The sequence below is a fragment of the Megalops cyprinoides genome, chromosome 9 (assembly GCF_013368585.1).
Source record: "Megalops cyprinoides isolate fMegCyp1 chromosome 9, fMegCyp1.pri, whole genome shotgun sequence".
In the NCBI taxonomy this organism is placed as follows: Eukaryota; Metazoa; Chordata; class Actinopteri; order Elopiformes; family Megalopidae; genus Megalops; species Megalops cyprinoides.
In genome coordinates, this window is record NC_050591.1 from 8591190 (window position 1) to 8611628 (window position 20439).

The 20439-nt window shown below is 45.9% G+C and overlaps 1 protein-coding gene across 1 annotated transcript; it reads left to right on the forward strand.

Moving 5' to 3' along the window:
- The first annotated feature begins 1227 nt into the window (after positions 1-1227).
- On the forward strand, positions 1228-18085 carry wdr81 (WD repeat domain 81). Its single transcript, XM_036536552.1, has 13 exons — positions 1228-1463; positions 2819-3316; positions 3679-7265; positions 8005-8112; positions 10196-10389; positions 10864-11045; positions 11493-11658; positions 12123-12288; positions 13069-13905; positions 14327-14472; positions 15169-15351; positions 16901-16918; positions 18011-18085. The coding sequence occupies exons 2-13, from the start codon at positions 2958-2960 to the stop codon at positions 18083-18085; spliced, it is 6021 nt and encodes a 2006-aa protein (XP_036392445.1). The 5' UTR covers positions 1228-1463; positions 2819-2957.
- The last annotated feature ends 2354 nt before the right edge of the window (positions 18086-20439 follow it).

Sequence of the window (20439 nt, forward strand, 5' to 3'; positions counted from 1 at the left end):
GGGCACAGTATCTACAGGGAATGCGATTAGGTGGGAGTCTGGGCAGCTTTGTCTGGAATTTATTGTGTTTATGAGCTTTCTATTTAGCTGTTTTTCAACTAACTGAGCTACATTTTAAATGCACCATTTGAAATCCATATCCTGAAACCCATATTAACTGAATCCAATACAGGCAGTGATGCTGTCCTGACGGACACGCATCATGTATATTTTCACGCATGGCACGTGAAAATATACAATGGTACAGTCTGCGCCACAGTAAATCATAGTAAACTTAAATTCTTAAAAGCTGAATTCTAAGTCCACAAATAGAATCTGAATATAATTAACATTACCCAATAGGATAACATTGATACCTGGTGTTATAATTGTGTATAGCATCTGAACAGTTGCCCAGTGACTTTGATTAAAAATGACATCACATTCTCTTTGAGATCTGGAACCGGAAGGTTCACGCAGCAAATGAAATGCTTGCTAGCTAGCTACTCAATAAAGTGATCATTGACAATACCAGTCTGATACACTGCTACGTTAGACTTTTGTTAGCTAGTTAGCAGCTGGCCTCATTTTCCCAGTTTGGCACTACTGACTCCATTTGCATGCACCACCACCTTGACCTCCATGCATGAATTGACTTGAGGCCATGTGATCCTACTGTTCATTTGGAAAACAATGACACATCAGTAATTACTAATTCTCCTCCTGCAAATGGGTTCAGAAAAAGACAATTTTAAAATCATTAATTGAATCAGTTCATTCACTGAATTGACTGAAGTGAACCACAATTGACACTTAGGTTATCATTATGATCTCACTAGACACAAAATACCCGGAATTGTTTTGTACGTTTTGAAAAATCCATCACCTCTCCTCAACTGTAAAACTGATTTCCAATACAAATGAAAACATACATAGATATTGACATTTGACAGTTTTCCACTTTAATGAATGAATGACTCAGAGGGGTTTCATTGCAGCGATGTTTATTTTTTCATGGAGTTTGGGGCACGTACAGTATGATGCTGACGGTAATTACGGAACTGAAGAGGATTTTGTCTTGCCATTACTCTCTGGGCCAAATTTCGGAGTGGGTGGCGGTGTGCCCTTTTCAGTTTGATGACAAGGTACCGTGTAAATGTACCGAAGAAGAAGAAGGCGGAGGTCACATGAGAGTACGAAAGTAATGGGAGGAGAGTTCGTGATGCGAGTCACGTGAGTTATCCGATGCAACAACATGGCTTCTATCAACAGAAAGATAGTGTTAAAACATACTGTCGGTGGATGCTTTGTCTGCAACTGAAGTGCATGGTTAGTTAGCTTACTGATTGCCTGTACTTCCCTCTGGGCAAGAGTGGAGGATCTGGACTCTGGATTTTAAAGCAAATCTATATACTGGACACAAGATGGGACCTGGTTTTGTATGAGTTTGCCAGCTGTGCACCCAGCAATATTGTGACTCAGAGGTACGTTCTACAAGTTAGTTCGCGAGGTAAATCATAACCAGTCGACCGTGACGTTGCTCAGTTAACCAGATACTTAGTTATCTAATTAGATGGCTCCCTAGATGCTGAGAATCACAGGGCTAACTTGGATAGCAAGCAAGCTGGCTAACTGTTATGCTTTCATTTGACGTTTGTAAAACATTGTCTACACCGAAAAGGGAAGTGGGGTCTATGGATCTTGCGGACTTGCAAACAGTTTGGTTGCTGTCGAACTGTAATATATAGTTAACGTTAGCTAACTGTTACATTGTTAATTGTATTTTCAATGACACATTTAACGTTTGCTCACTAGCTATGTGTGAACATTTGACGTTTTCCTATTGGGCAATGTTATGCACAGCTAGCTACTGTTGCTTTCTGTATCCTCTAGCAAACTAGCTAAGGTTAGATACTTGAATAACCTGTGTCTATTACTATTTCCTGTGTTCTGGAGCTCATATTAGCTAGATACCCGACAAGATAGTCAGATATGTGATTTTGACAGACTTTAAACAACCAGATGGTGGCTAGTGCAAATCACACACGGCTTTAGTTCTGGGTAACATGTTTACGTCAAATTATAGTCATGAGATTACCAACATTTTCCTCGTGTTAACTGTCATATACTCTTCCTCATTCTCCCTAGTCCGGGAAGGTGAAGGCTGATGTTCAAAAGAGAATACTGTCGTTGCCAATGCAGTTACGGCAGTTACATTTAGCTAGATCATTAGTTTTCCTCGGCAGTGTCGTCTCTGGGTTTGGACCCCTTTCCTGGACCTGCAGATCAGAATGTCAGCGCAGCCATGTCAGGAGGGTAGTATGCTGAGGATGGGGAAAATTGATTTACTGAGGCATTTCACTGTAGCTTTCTGGAACATTGTCCGATCATAGTCCAGTAGAGACAGGAAACGCTAAAGAAACACGAAAGAAAGATTTGGTTTTGGTTTGTATTTCATGCCTATTATTTATGTGATTTTCTTTAATAAAGTATTGTTTATTAATTGTTATAAATTAAATATCATATTATTAATTACATGATATACCCTGAGCTTTAGAAATTGCTAGTTTGTAGTGAATACTCCTTGAGTCTTGAGATCAAATAAAAGACACTCCATTGCCATTGTTGTTGTTATTGTTGACACTCCATTGTTGTTCTTTATTCAGGACAATAATTTATTTTAAAAAGTATTACTGAGTAATGGTGCCCATTGAAAAATAATTAAAGAAATTACATAGCTAAAATGTTGATAAATTCTGTTTTTTTATCAGTTGTACAGAGAAAGAGCATTAGTGAATTATCTGATTTCAGCATTTTGTGCTTTTGAATATGTTTTCAGAACACATTGCCGAATACAACCCCAATCTTGAAAACTAACACTCCCCCCCCATGGAGGTTTGAAAGTGCTTGCTCAGGGTTGTGAGGAGGGAGAGGCCACAGGACGGCATTTTATCCCTGTACAGCCTCTAGAGGTCAGCATGGAGTGGCTTGTGGCAGCCGTGGAGAGGGACCTGGGCGTGGATCGGCGACAGATAGGCCCAGGGCCGCGGCCTCGAGAGGTGGTGGCTCTCGTTCCGGCTCGATGGGTCTTGGGGCTGAGGGAGAGGAAGGTTACTCGGTGCCCGCGTCTCGAGGGCGTGAGTGAAGGGGAGGCCCAGACCCTGCTCCAGCGCTCCCAGGTGAAGCTGCCGGCCGGCTGGACCCGGGTCTGCATCCAGGGGCTCAGGAAAAGCAGGCTAGGCTACCGGCTGTCCAGAGACTCAAACTCCCTGGGGGAGGGCATCTCACAGGATTCCTTCTCCAGGCTCATGAAAGGGGTATCGGAACACAATTTCAGGTATCGCTAACAAGTGTCCTTTTTATTGCATCTTCCCTCTGTATAATCAACATTCAGTGTAACTGCACAGAGTAAGACTCATGACATCAAAAGCATGCATGAGATATAGGCCTACTCTCTCACTTCTGCACCTCATTCTTATTACATTACAGCACATTACATTATATGCATTTAGTGGGCACTCTTATCTAGAGCGACTGCCAGCACAATAGAACATAAGTATATCCATTCATGTTGAATGAGCAATAGTGTCAGACCAGGCTATCAACACTCCCACACTAGTGAATGTGAACATAACACCATCCAAGCCCTATCACAATTTAACTTGTGCAGTCTGACATTCCCCTCTCCTTCCTTTGCAGGAATCTGTGGCGTGAGGCTCACAGGACCTACGTGCAGCCTTATGCCGGCACCATGGAGCAGACTCAAGTAATGGCGCTGGACGCCGTGCGGCAGGCTTTGCAGGCACTCTTCTGCTGCACCTTCATCTCCACTGACCGGGTCTCCCCATCACTCTCCCCAGCTAGGGAAAAGGAGAAGGAGGCCCCATTCCCATCCAGCTGCACGGCGCCCAAACCCCCCGCAGACCACCTGTGTCCTAACGTGCTCCCTGCAGAGGGTCTACTGGAGTCGGGAGAGATCCTCTACCTAGTCCTGCCCTATAGCCAGTACTCCCTCCATGACATCGTCACATACAGCCCAGCCAAGCTCGCCAACAGTCACGCCAAAGTACTCTTCATCCTGTACCAGCTGCTGACAGCTATGCAGGCATGCCATGCTGCTGGCCTGTCCTGTGGAGCGCTCTCCCTGCAGGATGTAGCTGTAGACGAGCAGCTCTGTAGCTATCTCAGAGTCAACCTAGCGCATTACGAGGAGCTTGGAGAGGACAAGGAGGCTGTCGTCAGTAATGTAAGGGGGCAACTATCAAGAAACAAGCAGGGAGGATACAGGGGAGGCAGTGAGAACAGTGAACAGCTCTGCAAGGACTGCTGTGAGGAGCTGAAGTCACTGGTTATGGACTGGGTCCACGGACGAGTCAGCAACTTTCGGTACCTTATGGAGCTGAACAAGCTGGCTGGAAGACGCGAAGGGGATCCCAACTACCACCCTGTTCTACCCTGGGTGGTGGACTTCACTGTGCCCTATGGTAGGTTCCGTGACCTTAGGAGGTCCAAGTTCCGGCTAAACAAGGGAGACAAGCAACTGGATTTCACCTATGAAATGACCAAAGAGGCCCTGGCTGCGGCAGTTGCTAACGGGGGTGGGGGAGGGAATTTTGGAGGCGACATAGTAGGGGTTGTAGGCTCTAGTGGCTCTGGGCAGCTGGACCACCTTCACGTACCACATCACATCTCGGATGTGCTGTCAGACATCACCTACTACGTGTATAAGGCCCGGCAGACCCCTAAGTCTGTGCTGTGCAGCCATGTGCGATCGCAGTGGGAGCCCAACGAGTACCCCGCTAGCATGGAGCGCATTCAGAGCTGGACCCCTGACGAGTGCATCCCAGAATTCTACACAGACCCCTCCATATTCCGCTCCATTCACCCGGACATGCCTGACCTGGATGTGCCTCCATGGTGCAACTCGTACGAAGAGTTTATCGATGTGCATCGGCGCCTCTTGGAGAGCCGAGAGGTGTCGCAGCAGTTGCACCACTGGATCGACCTCACCTTTGGATACAAGCTCTCAGGCAAAGATGCTGTCAAGGCTAAGAACGTGTGCCTGCACCTTGTGGACAACCACACGCACTTAGCCTGCTACGGAGTGGTGCAGCTGTTTGACCAGCCCCATCCACCCCGACTTGCACCTTACCAGTACTCTCCGCTTGAGCCCCCCCATCTGGGCTCGGCTACAGTCTGCTTGTCCTCCTGGCCCAATCCTGCCCTGGAAACCACGATGGATGGTGTGGACGGAATGGTTCCTGAGGCCACTGGGTGCGAATCAAGTGGCTGGACTGTGGTGGATCGGGACGAGGAGCTGGAGCAAGGCACCGAAGCCCTGGACTCTTTGGGCACTTCTTCCAGTACTTCCACCACAACCTCCTCCTCCATCCCGCTGCCCTTAACCAGTGCTGCTGCCGGAAAGGCAGCCACGGACCCTGTAGCTATGGCTGTATCCCAGTCTCCTGTAGCTTTCCCCAGCGAGGGTACAACTAATATCACAAATGCCTTGGGATCTGGTGTTCGAAGTGCCGTGCTACAGAGAGGTAGCAGCACCAACAGGAAACCCAAAGAGGGGAGTGTCAACACTGTTAATGCTGAAGAATTCAAAATCAGCCTGCCAGAAGGGTTCAACCCCATTCAGGCCCTCGAGGAGCTGGAGAAGCTGAATAACTTTCTGGTAAAAGGACTGCACACACAACCTCAGCACCCTGGAGGATCCCTGAGTGAAAGACCAGAATTGAATGTGTCACTGATGGCTGCTCCTTCCCTTACAGAGCTCTTTCAGAGGGACATGCAAGCACTAGGTGTCCTGATTGCAGAGATCTTCTATTCATGTAAGCTGCGTTATATGAAAGTGGGCGCCTCTCTGAGCGATCGATTCCAGGCTGTGATGAAGCTCTGCTCGGCCAGCTTCCGTGACGTGCCCCTGCCCCTGCTCCCTGCCCTGGAGACCCTGCTGCAGGTCCATAAGCAGTCAAAATGGACCGGTGCGGACCGTAGGCCGAGCAGAAACCCCGGTCTCCTGCTTTTTCAATATGACCCGATTTCAGAGGGTCTCCCGCCTCCCAGCCCCTGGCAGCTGCTCAGCCCCTTTCTGTCCCCGCTGCCTTTCCCAACATACTTCCTGGCACTCCACCGCTTCATCTTCTCCTATCAGGCCAAGATGGAGTCGGTTAGTAGCATCCAAGGCCGTGACATTGTCTTCCACTTGTGGCAGCAGCTGGAGTTCCTGCTGCAGGGCGACATCACTGCAGAGGGGCTGGAGATCCTGCTGCCTTTTGTGCTCGCGCTCATGTCAGAGGAGTCCACCGCCGTCTACGCTGCCTGGTACCTGTTCGAGCCGATCGCCAGAGTGCTGGGTCCGCGCAACACTGCCAAGTACTTACTGAAGCCCCTGGTGGGCGTGTACGAGAGCCCACGCTGCCTTCGGGGCCGCTTCTACCTCTATACCGACTGCTTCGTGGTGCAGCTCATCGTGAGGATCGGCCTGCAGGCCTTCCTGTCCAGCCTTCTGCCCCACGTTCTGCAGATCCTCACTGGCTTTGAGAGCTGCAACGCGGAGGCCGGGGCTGACTGGGAGGGCCGCAAGGCTCTGAGGAGTGGCCAGGTTGACCTGGGGGAAGAAGAGGAGGAGGAATATGACCGCAGGGAGGGAGGGGCGTCTACGGGGTCTCTGAGTGGGAAGGCGGGAGGGGGGAGCGGGGGCGGCGCGGGTGTGGGTGACACAGGCCTGGTGGACTACTCCTCAGGGATCAGCCTCAACGACCAGGTCTTCCTCTCCGAAGGCGAGGACTTCCAGAACGGGTTTTACGTCAACAACGGGTCAGGCGGAACGGGAGTTGGGATACACGGGAAACAGCAGGGCCAGAACACTGCGGTTAAAGACCAGGACCAGGAGTCTCTGAGCACGGGTAAGCTGAGTGACAAGAGCAGCGCCAGCGAGGTGTCCATCGGAGACGCCGACTCTACCAGGGACCGGGCCAGCCTGAAATCGGCCGACAGCAGCCAGGACCTGAAGCAGGCCAGTGAGGGGGAGGATGGAGGGGAGTTAGACGAAGAGGAGGAGGTAGAGGAGGGCAAAGAGAGCGCAGTGGGTAGTGTCCCCAGCCTGGAGCTCACTCTCTCTGGAAATACTGAGGAGTCTGAGGGCACAATGGTCACCCTGGATGGGAAGATTTTAAATAGGATTGAGCTGGGGGAGGCAGAGAAGGACATAGTGGGAGAAGAGGAGGAGCACGATCCCTCGGAGGACTCTGAGGAGAAAGAGCACAAGATACTGCTGGGTGAGCCTCATTGTCTAATATGTCTGGAACAATGTCAGTTTGATCTCATACTTTGTTTCACCCATCAGGAACTAGACACATTTCTTTTCAGATTCATAATCCTACCTGTGCAACTTAACCCATAAAATTTTCATTACGTTCAGTGATTTGAAATGACCTTTAGCTTCACATGTGCCTAATAAGGAAGGCTTAGCCTTATAAAAGCTTGTGACTTACACTTCCTTATAAGGAATATTTCTTTTTTTAGTGCAAGTGACCTTTGCCATTTGTCTTTCATTTTTGTAGAGTTTTCCCATAAATTTGAACATGTGCAAAGACAGTAGTTAGCTGTAATGATACTTGACTCATTTTGACTTGTGCTGAAATAAGCATTTGTTCCTGGCACAGAGCAACCATGTTTGTGTGTAAAAACGTGATTAGTATGTATAATTAAGTAATAGTATAGTAAGCAAGGGATTTAGGTCGTAATCAGTGCGGAATAGGAATGTTGCTGGATTTGAATACTTAAAGAGAAATGGCTGGGGTAATGTTACAGGCTGAAATAGATTTTGGTTTATTGATTCTATAAAGTTATCTCAGTAATCAGAGGTAAGTATGGCATAAGTATTTCAATTATTTCAGTAATTTAAATAGCAGGTATTTTATTTTGGATTACTTCATTAGCAGTTACTCTTGCTCCCTTTCAAGTTGAAACAAAATTAGTTGTTTTTTTAAACATTTTGTTGATGTCTCTCTGTAGACACTGTGTGTAAGACGGTTAGATGGCTGTCTGCGAAGCTTGGACCAACGGTGACTGCTCGCTACGTGGCCAGAAATCTGTTGCGCTTACTCACTAACTGCTACATTGGTAAGTAACACTGAGGACCACACGCTTTTGTCAAAGTCTACGTGGGCGTGAGGAACCACTTGGACCAGAACCATGACACCATTTTGCCGATAACAAAATATGTAACGTTTTTCAGTTTTCAGCTTTTGCACTGAAAACTTTATTTGTGCCTGTTTTTTTGTCAGTGTTCAATGTGTTTTGACCTATGTTGTTAGCATTGCTTAAAAGCAATTTATCTGTGTGGAAATGCTAGCAAATGTTTGAAACATCAACAAAAAAGTATTTTGAACCAGATGAAAATGAAAATAAGCATGAGGGAATGGAATGGAAATTCTGTGGGGTGCGTGGGTGTTGTAGCTGAAATGAGTAATACCTTTTCTTGTCATGGCTTTGTTGTAATGGCTTGATTACAGAGCGGCTGAAATTCTCAGGTATCATTTTTCCTGAGTTCTCAGCACACATATTTTCCTTTCAGAATTAGAATGGCTGCCATTTCTGTTCTTGAAAAAAACCATGTTCAAGGAAAAAACAATTTTGACACTGTTCTGTTCAGTATGAATTGCGTACAAGATGTAAATACTGCCCACAGGAATTCTCCACCTCGACACCTATTTGAGAAAATGTTAAAGTTCAATTTTTAATGTGGTGCAAAGGGAGTTCAATGTGATAGCATGATCACCTGACACATGTCAATAATGCATAATGTAGATCACTCTGTTTAGCCAAACAGAGCTCCAGCAAAACTGCCAATACTTCACTGATAGCTCACACCAGGAAAGTCTGTGTCACCACCCAGCAGGCACATAAGAACAAAGATAAGAACAAAGTATTCTTTAAAGTAGCATTTACCAATGGATGCAATGAGATTGTTTTACATGTTAAGTTTATTTCTCAGTCATTATGAGCAGACGTGCTGTCAAATATTGATGGTAAATGGAGATTTAAAGTTGGGTCAAAAATTGGCATTGTATAGAAATATGTGTGTGTTTTGTACAGTTAGGCAGCTAGCAAGGTAATTTGCTGAAGTCTCAGAATGTACTTTAACCTGTTTTTTATATAACCGGTATATAACTAAGGCATTTCATTAAAATGTTGTGCTGTAAAATGTTCTGTGACACATTTTTACCACAACTGTTTACAAAGTTGGACTCAATAGTAAACTCTTGACAACAATTATTCTCCTTGTTTTTGTCATAGTAGTAAATTGCCACACAGTTACCAGTCTGTATTTTGCACTCTGTCTTCTGATTTGGTATGTGGACATCCTGTCCCTATCAGCAGTAGCAATCAGCTGGCTGTCTGTGCCTCACACCATTTTCTGTTCTGTCTTGACTTAGCTGTCTTTGGCAAAATAATTGACTGAGAGGCATAGGCCTGAATATCAGCCCTACTCTTTAGTGCCATCCAAACTGCCTTCACTCCTCCATAACTCTTTGTGTGTGATAGCTACACAGCTTGCTTTGCAAAACGTGGACGAAATGCTATATGTGGTCTGCCTAGTGATAACAAGCCTCTGGTATCATCTCCAAGATTATGTACCAAATGCTAGTATCCATCATCATCGATGTGTCAGTCTTTACAGCTTTTGCTAGATTCTTATGTTTGGCCATTTTGTCTTGGTATGCTATGAAGGAGTAGGCACATGCTCTTCCACAGTCACCTGTCACCTGGCACTACCTCTTAAAGAATGTATTATAATATTAATGCACAACGTAAGTAGATGTGCATGTTTATCTGTAATTTCTTTTGAGTGATTAGGATTTAAATATGTCATCTCAAATTATGAGTTTCTGACATACATCATACATGGTATACATCATAATCTTTATACATGATGTGTCAAGGAGAATAATTTCCATCATGTACAACATAACACAAAATGTCATTTATCTCTTAGTTTTAAATAGATAAGTAGTATAATGGGTGTGTGTGTATGTGTGTGTGTATGTGTGAATGCTAGCATGTGTGCACGTATATAATGGAGTGTGTGTGTGTGTGTGTGTGTGTGTGTGTGTGTGTGTGTGTGTGTGAGTGTGTGTGCGTGTGTGTGTGCAATCTAATGTCAGTGCTCTGTACCTTTCTCTCCACCCTCCCTGTCCCCAAGGCCCAGACAAACACCAGTTCGTGCCCTCTGCTTCGGAGGAGACCAGCCTGGAAAGCATGGGCAGCGTGTATGAGAAGCGGCCGGTGGTGGGGGACCAGACGGCCCAGCCAGTCATTGACTGTCTCATCTACATCGCCCACCTGTATGGAGAGCCTGTTCTCACCTACCAGTACCTCCCCTACATTGGCTACCTGGTATGACCTGCATCTCAATCCACTGTCCCCATCTGTTCAGGTTGAGTTCTGATGCTTGTCAGATACCGTAAGATGAAGGAGAAATTGTCTGGAATATACACAGAATATGATATGTGTGACAACACTTATTGTAAGAATGTGACCTCAAATGAGCGTACAGCATTGTTGCTCTACATGGAGTCTAACAGTGCATGAACTGAGCATAATAATGGACACAAATTTTGATAACATGATTTCCTTAGCTCTTCCAGTTTTTATTTCCTTGCAATACTCAGTGTGCACATAGCATGATTGCAGAGATGAGCACTTAAGTTGGTGGAACCTCTTTGATGAGTTTTCTTTACTGCTCACACGTGGGTTTGCCCATCAGCTAACGTGGAGCGCACTCTGGTCAACCCCTGAGCTGCACCTGGAAAGGTACATTGCATTGAAGCTGTGTTGTTCAGTGAACATTGACATTCTGGCGCCTTCCAGGTCGCTCCAACCTCTTCTTTACGCTTGAACACCCGCAAAGAGGCGGGGCTGCTGGGAGCGGTTCTCCTGACCCAGAAGATCATTGTTTTCCTGTCGGACTCCACGTTGATGGACATGCTCATGAAGATCAACCAGGACGTGCTCCTCCCCCTGCTGGACCTGCTCACCTCTCCGAGGATGGGGTAAGCCCTCCCACAGGCTGGGAATGTGTTATGTCACAGGCAGAGTACAGGTAGATAATTATGCTGAGTCCTTACATCTGATTTTTATCATTCTGATAACAATTATGACTAGATAAAGACCACATTTACTAACAGAATATTGAACAATATGCTTCAGAAATGGCCCAGCTGGATCCTACTTGTGTTCATTCAAGTATTCACAGTCATGTTGGCATTCTGTTTATATTTGTCTGTAATTCTGACAGGGTAAGAGAAGACTGAGAAGCTCTTATTTATGTATTACATTAAATCTCAACCTATAATGTCACTGTCACCTGTAATTACTTCCAGGCTACAGTAACCTGAGTTTGAGTATGTGTTACTGTTTGAAAATCACCTGTGAAATGTGATTAGCAGGAAGTGTGACGTAACCCTAACCCTAACCCTAACCCACCCCTCCCGATTCAGCTTTCCCAGTGGAGTGCAGACGCGCTCTGCTTTGTGTGTGAAAACCCTGAGCCTGATGGCCCTTATCTGCCTGCGCATCGGTCGGGAGATGGTGCAGCAGCACATGGCGGACACGCTGTGCAGGTTCTTCAGCGTCTTCTCCCTGCTGCACAGTCTGCAGACGCAGGTAACTGCACTGGCCCTCACACGAGAACAGACGCATATATGGTTAATCGCATAGTGTGTGCACACAGACAACATAAGCCAAGACATGAGCTGAAGTCTTTAGTGGACTGATATGGACACAGTACACTGATATGGATACCAAAGCCTGTGTCTGTAGACTCGGATGCTGTAATTAGCACAATGAACAGAGATCCTGTATATGGTTACTGTAAAGTGCTTTAGATGAAAACCCTTTCAGTCCATTTTGCAGCGTAGCTTTGACTTTGAAATGTAAGTAATCGCTTCCGTTTTTTTCCACACCTGAAACTTCCTTCGCTTAAATCCCCTTGGAAGTAAAAAGAGTAACATATCTTCACATTAAGTTTCAAGACCAAACTGCAGTGTGTGAGGATTGAATTCGGCCTGTGGGCACCACCAGCAGACAGAGAGTGAGAGGTGTCTCACCTGCGCCTCGCTCTTCCGCAGGTGGACACAGCTGCCTGCAGGGAGGTGGGAGAGTGCACGCTGCTGGAGGTGCGCACTCCGGACGGGTCGGAGGTCACCTGTGAGCTGGCGGTTCTGGAGGAGCTGCAGGCAGTGTTCAGCCCTGAGATGGCCTACGCCTCCTACATCCCCTTCTACTGCCTCATAGGTGAGAAACTTCAGCGATTACTGGGTGTATAGTGGCTGTGACAGATCTTGTTGGTGCAGAGTTGTCTTTTATTGCTGTCTGTACTATATGAAAGAAAAGACAGAATGGAATGCCTGCACACTGTTGCGGGCTTCTAAACTTGGGGCTCCTGAGCAGCACTGTGGGTAAGGTGCTCACTTTCAGTGTAAGCTGGTCTATAAGAGGTCTATAGTCTGGCTTCAATCCCGGCCATGTTGTCAGGCAGTGATGATGGGAAGTCCACAGCGGGCCTGTCCACAGGGTTTGGTCATCTCACTAACCTTAGGGACTTTATAAAGTAACACATTTTTACTCACTTTTTTCCATGCAACCACAGTGAACATCCAACAGTAAGAATGTGATCATTTTGATGGATATTCGTGTGTTTCTGCCATGGTTAGTTAGTTAAAAAATGAACACAAATTGACATGGTTTTGTAGTAACCTGATTGGATGTGTAGAAAAAGGCCCATGGGAGCTCAGCAAGCCTAAAAGTACTCTATACTCAAATCAGTTTTCTATGTATGAATTCAATTTTGGTATACAGGTAACTTTATTTCCTGACACCGAGTTGCCAAAGGCCCAAGTTGAAACATTGTCTGTTTGTCTGCTTATAAAAAAATACCATTCCAGTCTTTATTGCGTTATATAATTTTTACTAAGCGTCTGCATGAAGTGTTGATGACTGTTGATTTCCTTATTGTACTATTATTCTATTACATTTACACTATATTTACAGCAACTTTCCCACTGTTTTCCCCAGGAGACGCAGTGATCCGAAAGCTGGTGCCAAACCATGAGCTGGTTTGGCGTCTGGCCCAGTCTTACCACGAGCAGGTCAGCCCGGGCAGCCCAGACCCCACCCCCGCGGGGGGTCAGAGGGCGGAGCCGCCTCCGTCCACCTCCGTAGGGCTCACCCCGAGCCTCACCGGCCGCATGGGACGCAGCCCCCTGCCCGCCCCTTCCTCCACCTCCACCCCTCTGAGCGCCGACATCCTTCCTGAGTCCGGAACCTTTGGCAGCCACCTGGTGGGGAACCGGATCCAGGTGGCGCAGGACTCAGAGGCCGGGGGGAGCCCAAATCTATCCTCGCTGGACTCCTGGGGACGGCAGAACCCCGGGCACCTGGCCCCGGCCGGCAACCCGGGCTCCTCCTTCGCCTCCGCCGGCCCCTCCTCCTCCTCGTCTTCCTGGGTGCTGGGCCACACCCCCGAGGACAGCGCGCTGAAGCAGGACCTGCCCCGCAGCGGCCGCTCGCTGCTGGGGAACTGGCTGGCCTACTGGCAGTACGAGATCGGCCTCAACCAGCAGGACCCGCACTTCCACTTCCACCAGATCCGCCTGCAGAGCTTCCTGGGCCACACGGGCACGGCCAAGTGCCTGGCGCCGCTGGCTGGGGAGGACTACTTCCTGTCCGGCAGCAAGGACAAGACCGTCAGGCTGTGGCCCCTGTACAACCACGGCGACGGCACACGGGAGGTGGAGCCGCGCCTCACCTACGCCGAGCACCGCAAGTCCGTGTTCTACGTGGGCCAGCTGGAGGCGCTGCAGGAGGTCGTGAGCTGCGACGGCAGCGTCCACCTCTGGGACCAGTTCACCGGTGAGAGGAGGCCGCACGCTGTCTGTGTGTAGCTCATCTGAGGATGTGCTGATGTGCCGCTGCGGGAGAGCAATTAATTTTTCATGCCTGACTTTTGGATCATTACAAATGGGTCAGAGTAAGCGCTTTTCACAGAAATTAATTAAACCTACAAAATAGGATCACTGCCAAAAAAACATATTATATTGATTTGTCTCTCATCCCAGAAGTAGTCAGAATAAACTTTTTAAAAATCATTAAACGGTTAGTGTTAGTGACCCAATCCCAAAACAGCTTTATAGGTCTGTCAGTTGTGAATTGAGAGAAGTGACTTGTGGGGCAGGGGCTGTTGGGAGGGTTTTCACTAAAAGGTGGTGACTGTGGGGAATGTGTTAATTTACCCTGTGTCCCCCCCACGCCGCCCCCCCCCCCCGGTGTGCAGGTAAGCAGATCCGCTCCTACGAGGCTCTGGATGGGAAGAACCCCATCACGGCCGTGACCACCATGCCGCCCCCCCACTGCAGCGTCGTGTTCGGCAGCGCTGACTCCGTGCTCCGCTTCATCGACCCGCGCAAACCGGGCCTGCAGGTACCGTCCTAAGCCCCGAGCCCAGGGCAGACTCCTCTTCCTGCACATATCCATTTCTTAGACACTTTTCCCTGGTTCCCTGTGTATATTCAGTAGTATGTGAGGTGTTCCACTGCTAAAAGCTCAACTGCAGTGTCTCGATGTGCTACACAAATGAGGAGCAAGTTGTAATACAGGGCCCTTGTCATTCCCATTCCAATGACAGTTGTCAGTCCTGAATTTGTAATCTGTAAACCTCTCTGGATCCGCTAAAGGTCAATAATGTCATGTAAATGTAGTGAATTCCTCGGCAATTATAACATAAATATAAACATTAATCATTGCATTTTTTGGAAATGGTGTCTCCTTTGCATAAACCTCCTGTGCATAAACCTGTAGTTTCAATATTGTACAGGATTCATGGATTTTACCATTTGCATGTTTCTCCTTCCTCAAAATGTCTCCTGTATTCCCTTTTCTTTCTCTTTCAAGCATAGTTAATATACTGAATCTCTTAAATAATGGTCCCAGTGAGTAAGTAAAGCACTGAGATTCCATTCAAGTACAGCTTTTAAAATTAAACATAATGAAACCGACAAGGTGCCCCAGTGTACTGACTCCCTTTTGTATTTGAGTCCATTACAGCAGGCCTCTACAGAACTAGCTTTACTGCATATTGCATTCCTAAATGGGCTGTGCTTTCCCCCCATCCCGCAGCACGAATTCCGGCTGGCCTACAACAACGTGAGCGCGGGCCTGATCCGCTACCTGGCGGTGAGCCCCGGGGGGCGGACTGTGGCGGCCGGCTTCTCCAGCGGCTTCATCGTGCTGCTGGACGCCCGGACGGGCCTGGTGCTGCGCGGCTGGCCGGCACACGAGGGCGACATCCTGCAGATGAAGGTGAGGCCCTCGTCCGTGTGACCAACTGCAGCGGCAACCAATCACGGCCTGTGTGTCGGCTGGTGTCAGCTCCACAGTCAGTGATTGGTTAGATTCTGTGCAGCGGGGGATGGAAAACTGAGTCCGTTGCCAATCGCCGGGGGCCACAGGAGTGAGTCATAGAGAGTCACAGTTTGTGCTTGAGCTGTAAGAAGAGGGGGGAGCACATTACGGTCTTGATGCTGTCTTGTTGAAATGCACTGCCCCTTGATAGGACTTCAGAAATGTTCAGATGTTGCTCTGTGCCAGAACAGTAGCTTGACCTGTGTTGGAAATACGAACACAAAGCAGGAGGCTCAATGCAAAGTGTCAAACCTGCCTGACACATATCGTATAACTAGCTGGAATGTGATAACCTACACAGCTGCTTGAAAAATTCCCCCTTGAAGTTTTTTGTAATTGGACTGTCTAATAGTTAGTACATGCTCACAATTACTTAAACACAAGTGTAAGTTAAATAATTATTTTTGTATTTCCTTTACAGCTGTAGTTTAATAGTTGTTTTTTTACCCCTCAATTAAGACTGTACTGTATGTACTCCATCCCCCTGTATCCTGTGTAAAAAAAAAAAAAAAAAAAAACTGACTGGCTCCTCCTCCCTGGAAAAGGAGTGCATTCTCAATTTCCGGAATCATCAGCAATCAACTGACTGACGGTCATGTAATCTGAGTTTGGCCAGCCAAGTGTTTTTATTTTTACTTTTATTTAAATTCACTTTAAAACTGAATTTGAAATAGGAGGGGTGAAAGGTGAGATCTGGTGGTTTGAACAGAAGCAGTCAACAAAGTGCAGAGCTGAGCAAACTTTGCTTAACCCTGATTTGCGGGGTCAAGGATTGCATCTCTGGCATGGGAGGCCCAAGTACAGGTAAATATGGACAAGGGTTACTCATTAGAATACTTTCTGCAAGCCTGGCTACCACATAAGCACATCACAGACTTTCATATTTATTGATTCAGTTAAAACAACTAGTGACTGTTTTTTGGGCTACCTTTTGAGTCTAAACCAGTGTAAAAACGTTGAGTCCTACTCCAGACAAGAAAAGATTAGGTAACACTGACTAATATGATGTGCAATTCTTTAAACCAGAAGGATATTTGCTATTCCCCTCTTTTCACCTCAACTTTGGAATTGCTGATTGCATATTAGACTCGTGATAGCATATGACCGAGGGCTATTTTTCACACTTCAAGTCCCACTGTGCACCACAGCAGGGCAAACACTGAGTAGAGGATTGGAGCTTTTCTCTCTGAGATTTGAGAATCTCCAGTGGGAAGTGATGAGCGAAGGAATAAGAAAACTCCGGCCGATGTATCCCACACTACCCTAGCAGAACGAAGCCAATAATATTCCACTGCTGTGGACTCTCTGCCTTTGCCAGATAAGGTTTGAATTTCTGATGTCTTGGGTTGTAGGTTTCAGTCTGCAGCATTACTAACTCAGCCAGTTGGGAACCCAGATAGTTCTGATGATGAAGGTTGTCTCTCCGTTCCTCTCTCTGGTCTTGCAGGCTGCTGAGGGAAACCTGGTTAAACCTGGGAATGGTTTAGTGTCTTTTCCCCTGAAGGCAGTTTTCTGTGCCACTTTTTCCCCTTTTCCACTGACGAAACCGTGCCAATCTGTGTCCTACTGGAAGGCACCTGGGCCTGGCTTCCTTTGCTCGCTTGGTTTTCCATTGCTGTACCGGAGCAGTAATACATAGCATACCTTTTAACAGAGTATAATATAATACATAATGCCATTTACACCAAAGCAGGAAAAAAAGTCTCAGATCATCATTTCGCAAAAAACACATTAGCTGACTGTTTAGCTAACCTGAAAAAAACTCCACTGAACTGTATTTTTCATTAATCCATGTTTTAGGTGTTCAGTCTGTAAGTGTACAGTTGTCTGTACATTCTGTAATAAATATAAAGTCGGTGTAGCTGTGAATGCCTATAGCTTTCACACCTACGTTACTGGATGAGTGTTAAGACAAATAACACAATAAGACAACAACACAAATGTTACAGTAGGATTTGGAAGTGCAAACTTTCAGTAACTACACTGATAGGAGCATTGCATTGTAAAATGCTAGCTCTACACACCACAGGATATCAGCCAAACCCTCTTAGGATCTTTCCTCCTTTCTGACAGGTTTGGTGCAGACTGAAGTAAGGCAGTTCACTAACCTAACATTTGTGTAACACCAGATAGGTTGTGGAGCCAGTTCATGGTTGGTTCTCAAGTCAGCTGGACAAAAAATATATTGTGGAAAACCAAGCAGAGCTCTACCAAGGCCTGCAAGCCTGATTCAGGGACAGCAGTGGAGAAAGGACATTTCATACTTTCCCAAGTAAGGATGTAGGGTAGTTGTTTTTTTTTATGGAGAGCTATTCAAACTTTTTTTTTCTATTGTGAAGAATAAAGAGGAGAGAAACTGCTGTGTAAACTTAAAGCAGGGGGACTATGCTCTTCAGTCTTAAGCCAGTGACCAAAGTACACACAAAGGACAGATCATTGGAAGAAAATGCACACCTATCTTTTTTTACACATTTTCCTACAAAGCTCGTGACTACTGCAGTCGCCGCTGTGGCTTACTAAAACAGTGACGTTCCATGACTGTAATCCTGTGATTCAGTCCAGTGTCCTTCTTCACAAGGAGAAGTCCGAAGAACTGCTCAGGAAGGTGCAACCAAACTTGGTTCCGACGTAGTGTTTACACTTTCTAAACAGATGCATAACAACACCAAAAAATCTAACAGGTCTACAAGTCCGGTTATTATTTCTGTGGTAGTTACACTTTCACAATCTCCAAATGCACCGGGAACACACAACGACTATGCAGTATTTGCAATTACAAGTATGTTTTAAAGTGATTGCCGTTTATGTATACTAAAGAACTTTGGAATTTTCTGCCGTATATATTTTGTTAATTACGAACAGTGAGCGGAGAGTGGAGAGTTCACCCCCAGCGAGGGCAGAGGGTTGGCTGATTCAGAGGTGTTCCCTCAGTCAGCCTCAGCCCAGAAACGTGTGTGAGCGGACAGAACCCGGAACGATGGAGTCTCATTACATTGAAGCGCTTAGCAGAGGTGGACATCTTTTGAAACGCTGCATCCTTTTCTTGTTCCCCCCTCTGTAATGCCACGCCATTCCATGTCATGAGTGCTTTGACGCTGCATATCTGCACACGCATCTCAATGAATAATTGGTAGTGGGTTACATTTATATAGCGCCTTTCGGGGTGCTCGGAGCGCTTTACAGCGAGGGGGCAGGGCCTCGCCCTAACCACCACTAATGTGATGCATGGTGGCCATTTAGCACCAGAGCACTGACCACACGTCCAGTCTTGTTTCAGGTTTACTTCAGTACAGTTTAAAGCAGGTTCAGTTTTATGCTTAAGGGATTGGTTAACAGATTGGTGAATAGAAATGGTTAGATGAATAATTCAAACGGCAACCGCTGTCCATTTCTGCCATTAAATGCTGTCTCCATCGTGCCTTCTTAGTGATTTGAACTCTTTTAAGACATGAACAATAACCTGTTATGCCATGAAAACCATGGATTCAGCAGTAAATCCCATTGATTTCCTGAGTTCAATGGACATATGGAGGCATAATTGCATTAACTTGATTATCTTAGCTCTGCGGGTATCTCCAATATATACAAGCCTGTTTTGGGTCTTTGGAAAGCATCACAGTGATCAGTGATGACAGACTAGCAAAAACATGAATGACTGGTTTCATAATCTCTCAGTCTCTCCCACCCACCCCATTAAAACGTTCCAAAAAAAGTATTTGAATTTTTTTGCACTATTTTGCCGTTTTTTTTTTTATTTTTTGGTTTTTATTTTATCATTGCTGCCAACAAGAAACAAGCTCTTCTGTTGAGGTGTGACGTTTGTTTTTGAACTGTCAAGTCAGAAACGTAGCCTGATATGTTACTGGTGTTTTGCAGTAAGCAAAAATCACCAAAGCCCTGGCAAAATGAGAAGTGATATTTCCTCCCATAAGAAAAATCATGTAGACTAATATTAATCCTACTTGATGGGGGAAAAAGGAAAAATCTTGAATGTTAGGAAAGTCAAAAGTAAGCTAGTGCTAGAGATAACAATATATTTCTCAAAATGTACATCACACATTTAAAAGTGGGGGACCAGTTAAAATGAGCTGCTTGAATGAGTAATAAAGAATATGTTCAGTAAGTGCCCAGTTGTTTGGAGATGAGATGCTTTTAAGATGTGAAATTTATCATTTGAAAGGTGGATACATTGGCTGCTTCACAGCACTTTAATGCTGCTTATTCAGTTTGTCCCTCTGTGCTGCCCTAACAGAGGGGCTGTTTTCTGTCAAACCTCTTGATCGCTCTAATCTAATCTGCATTTCAGATCCACATGTCCTTAGAACAAACCAGAGTCTGATTACTTCTGTGATGTCAGTTACTGAGGGTCCATTGTATCCCCAATTTGTCAAAGCATATGAAAGGCTAAAGGTTATTTTGATTTTAGATTCAAATACTTTTGTAAATACTCCAGTAATCAAAAAAATGAACTTTTTTTTTTTCTTCAGTAGGAACAAAGTAACATCCTGATTAACGGAGATGAACTGTTTTATTATATCTATATATTCCATTGGTACATTTTAATGAAAGAAACTAATACAATGCCTATTTTATTTATTAACACGTTTAATAAAGTATTGCATATGCAAAGCATCAGACTGTCTTTTCCTTCCTAATTGAGCAACGTGTTTGCCGCACTGAGTGAATCAGAGTGAGGTGGCCTCTCCGGTGCACAAAGTGTCTCTGTGTCATGTCTGAGTGACGAAGGCACCCATGGGAGGGTTTCTCCTGCTCAAAGTCCTCTCCTGTGTTTGTAGAAAGATGCTTGTCAGCTGCTGTCAAAATTTGGGAAACACAAGCTGCTCTGTTTACCATCCTGTTCAAACTAGACATAATAAGTTGCCCCGTTTTCCATTTTTAAAGGAATACCAACAATGCACATGTACATAGCTAAAAGTTAACTGCGTGTGGTCATTTTTTATGTTTTTTCTATGTTTTAGTCAATTT

Excerpts from the sequence above, each read along its gene's own strand:
- wdr81 (XM_036536552.1), top strand. The coding sequence starts at position 2,958 with ATGGAGTGGCTTGTGGCAGCCGTGGAGAGGGACCTGGGCGTGGATCGG. Across the intron at positions 10,390-10,863 it reads TCCCCTACATTGGCTACCTG|GTCGCTCCAACCTCTTCTTT; the intron begins GTATGACCTGCA and ends GGCGCCTTCCAG. Across the intron at positions 11,046-11,492 it reads CTCACCTCTCCGAGGATGGG|CTTTCCCAGTGGAGTGCAGA; the intron begins GTAAGCCCTCCC and ends CTCCCGATTCAG.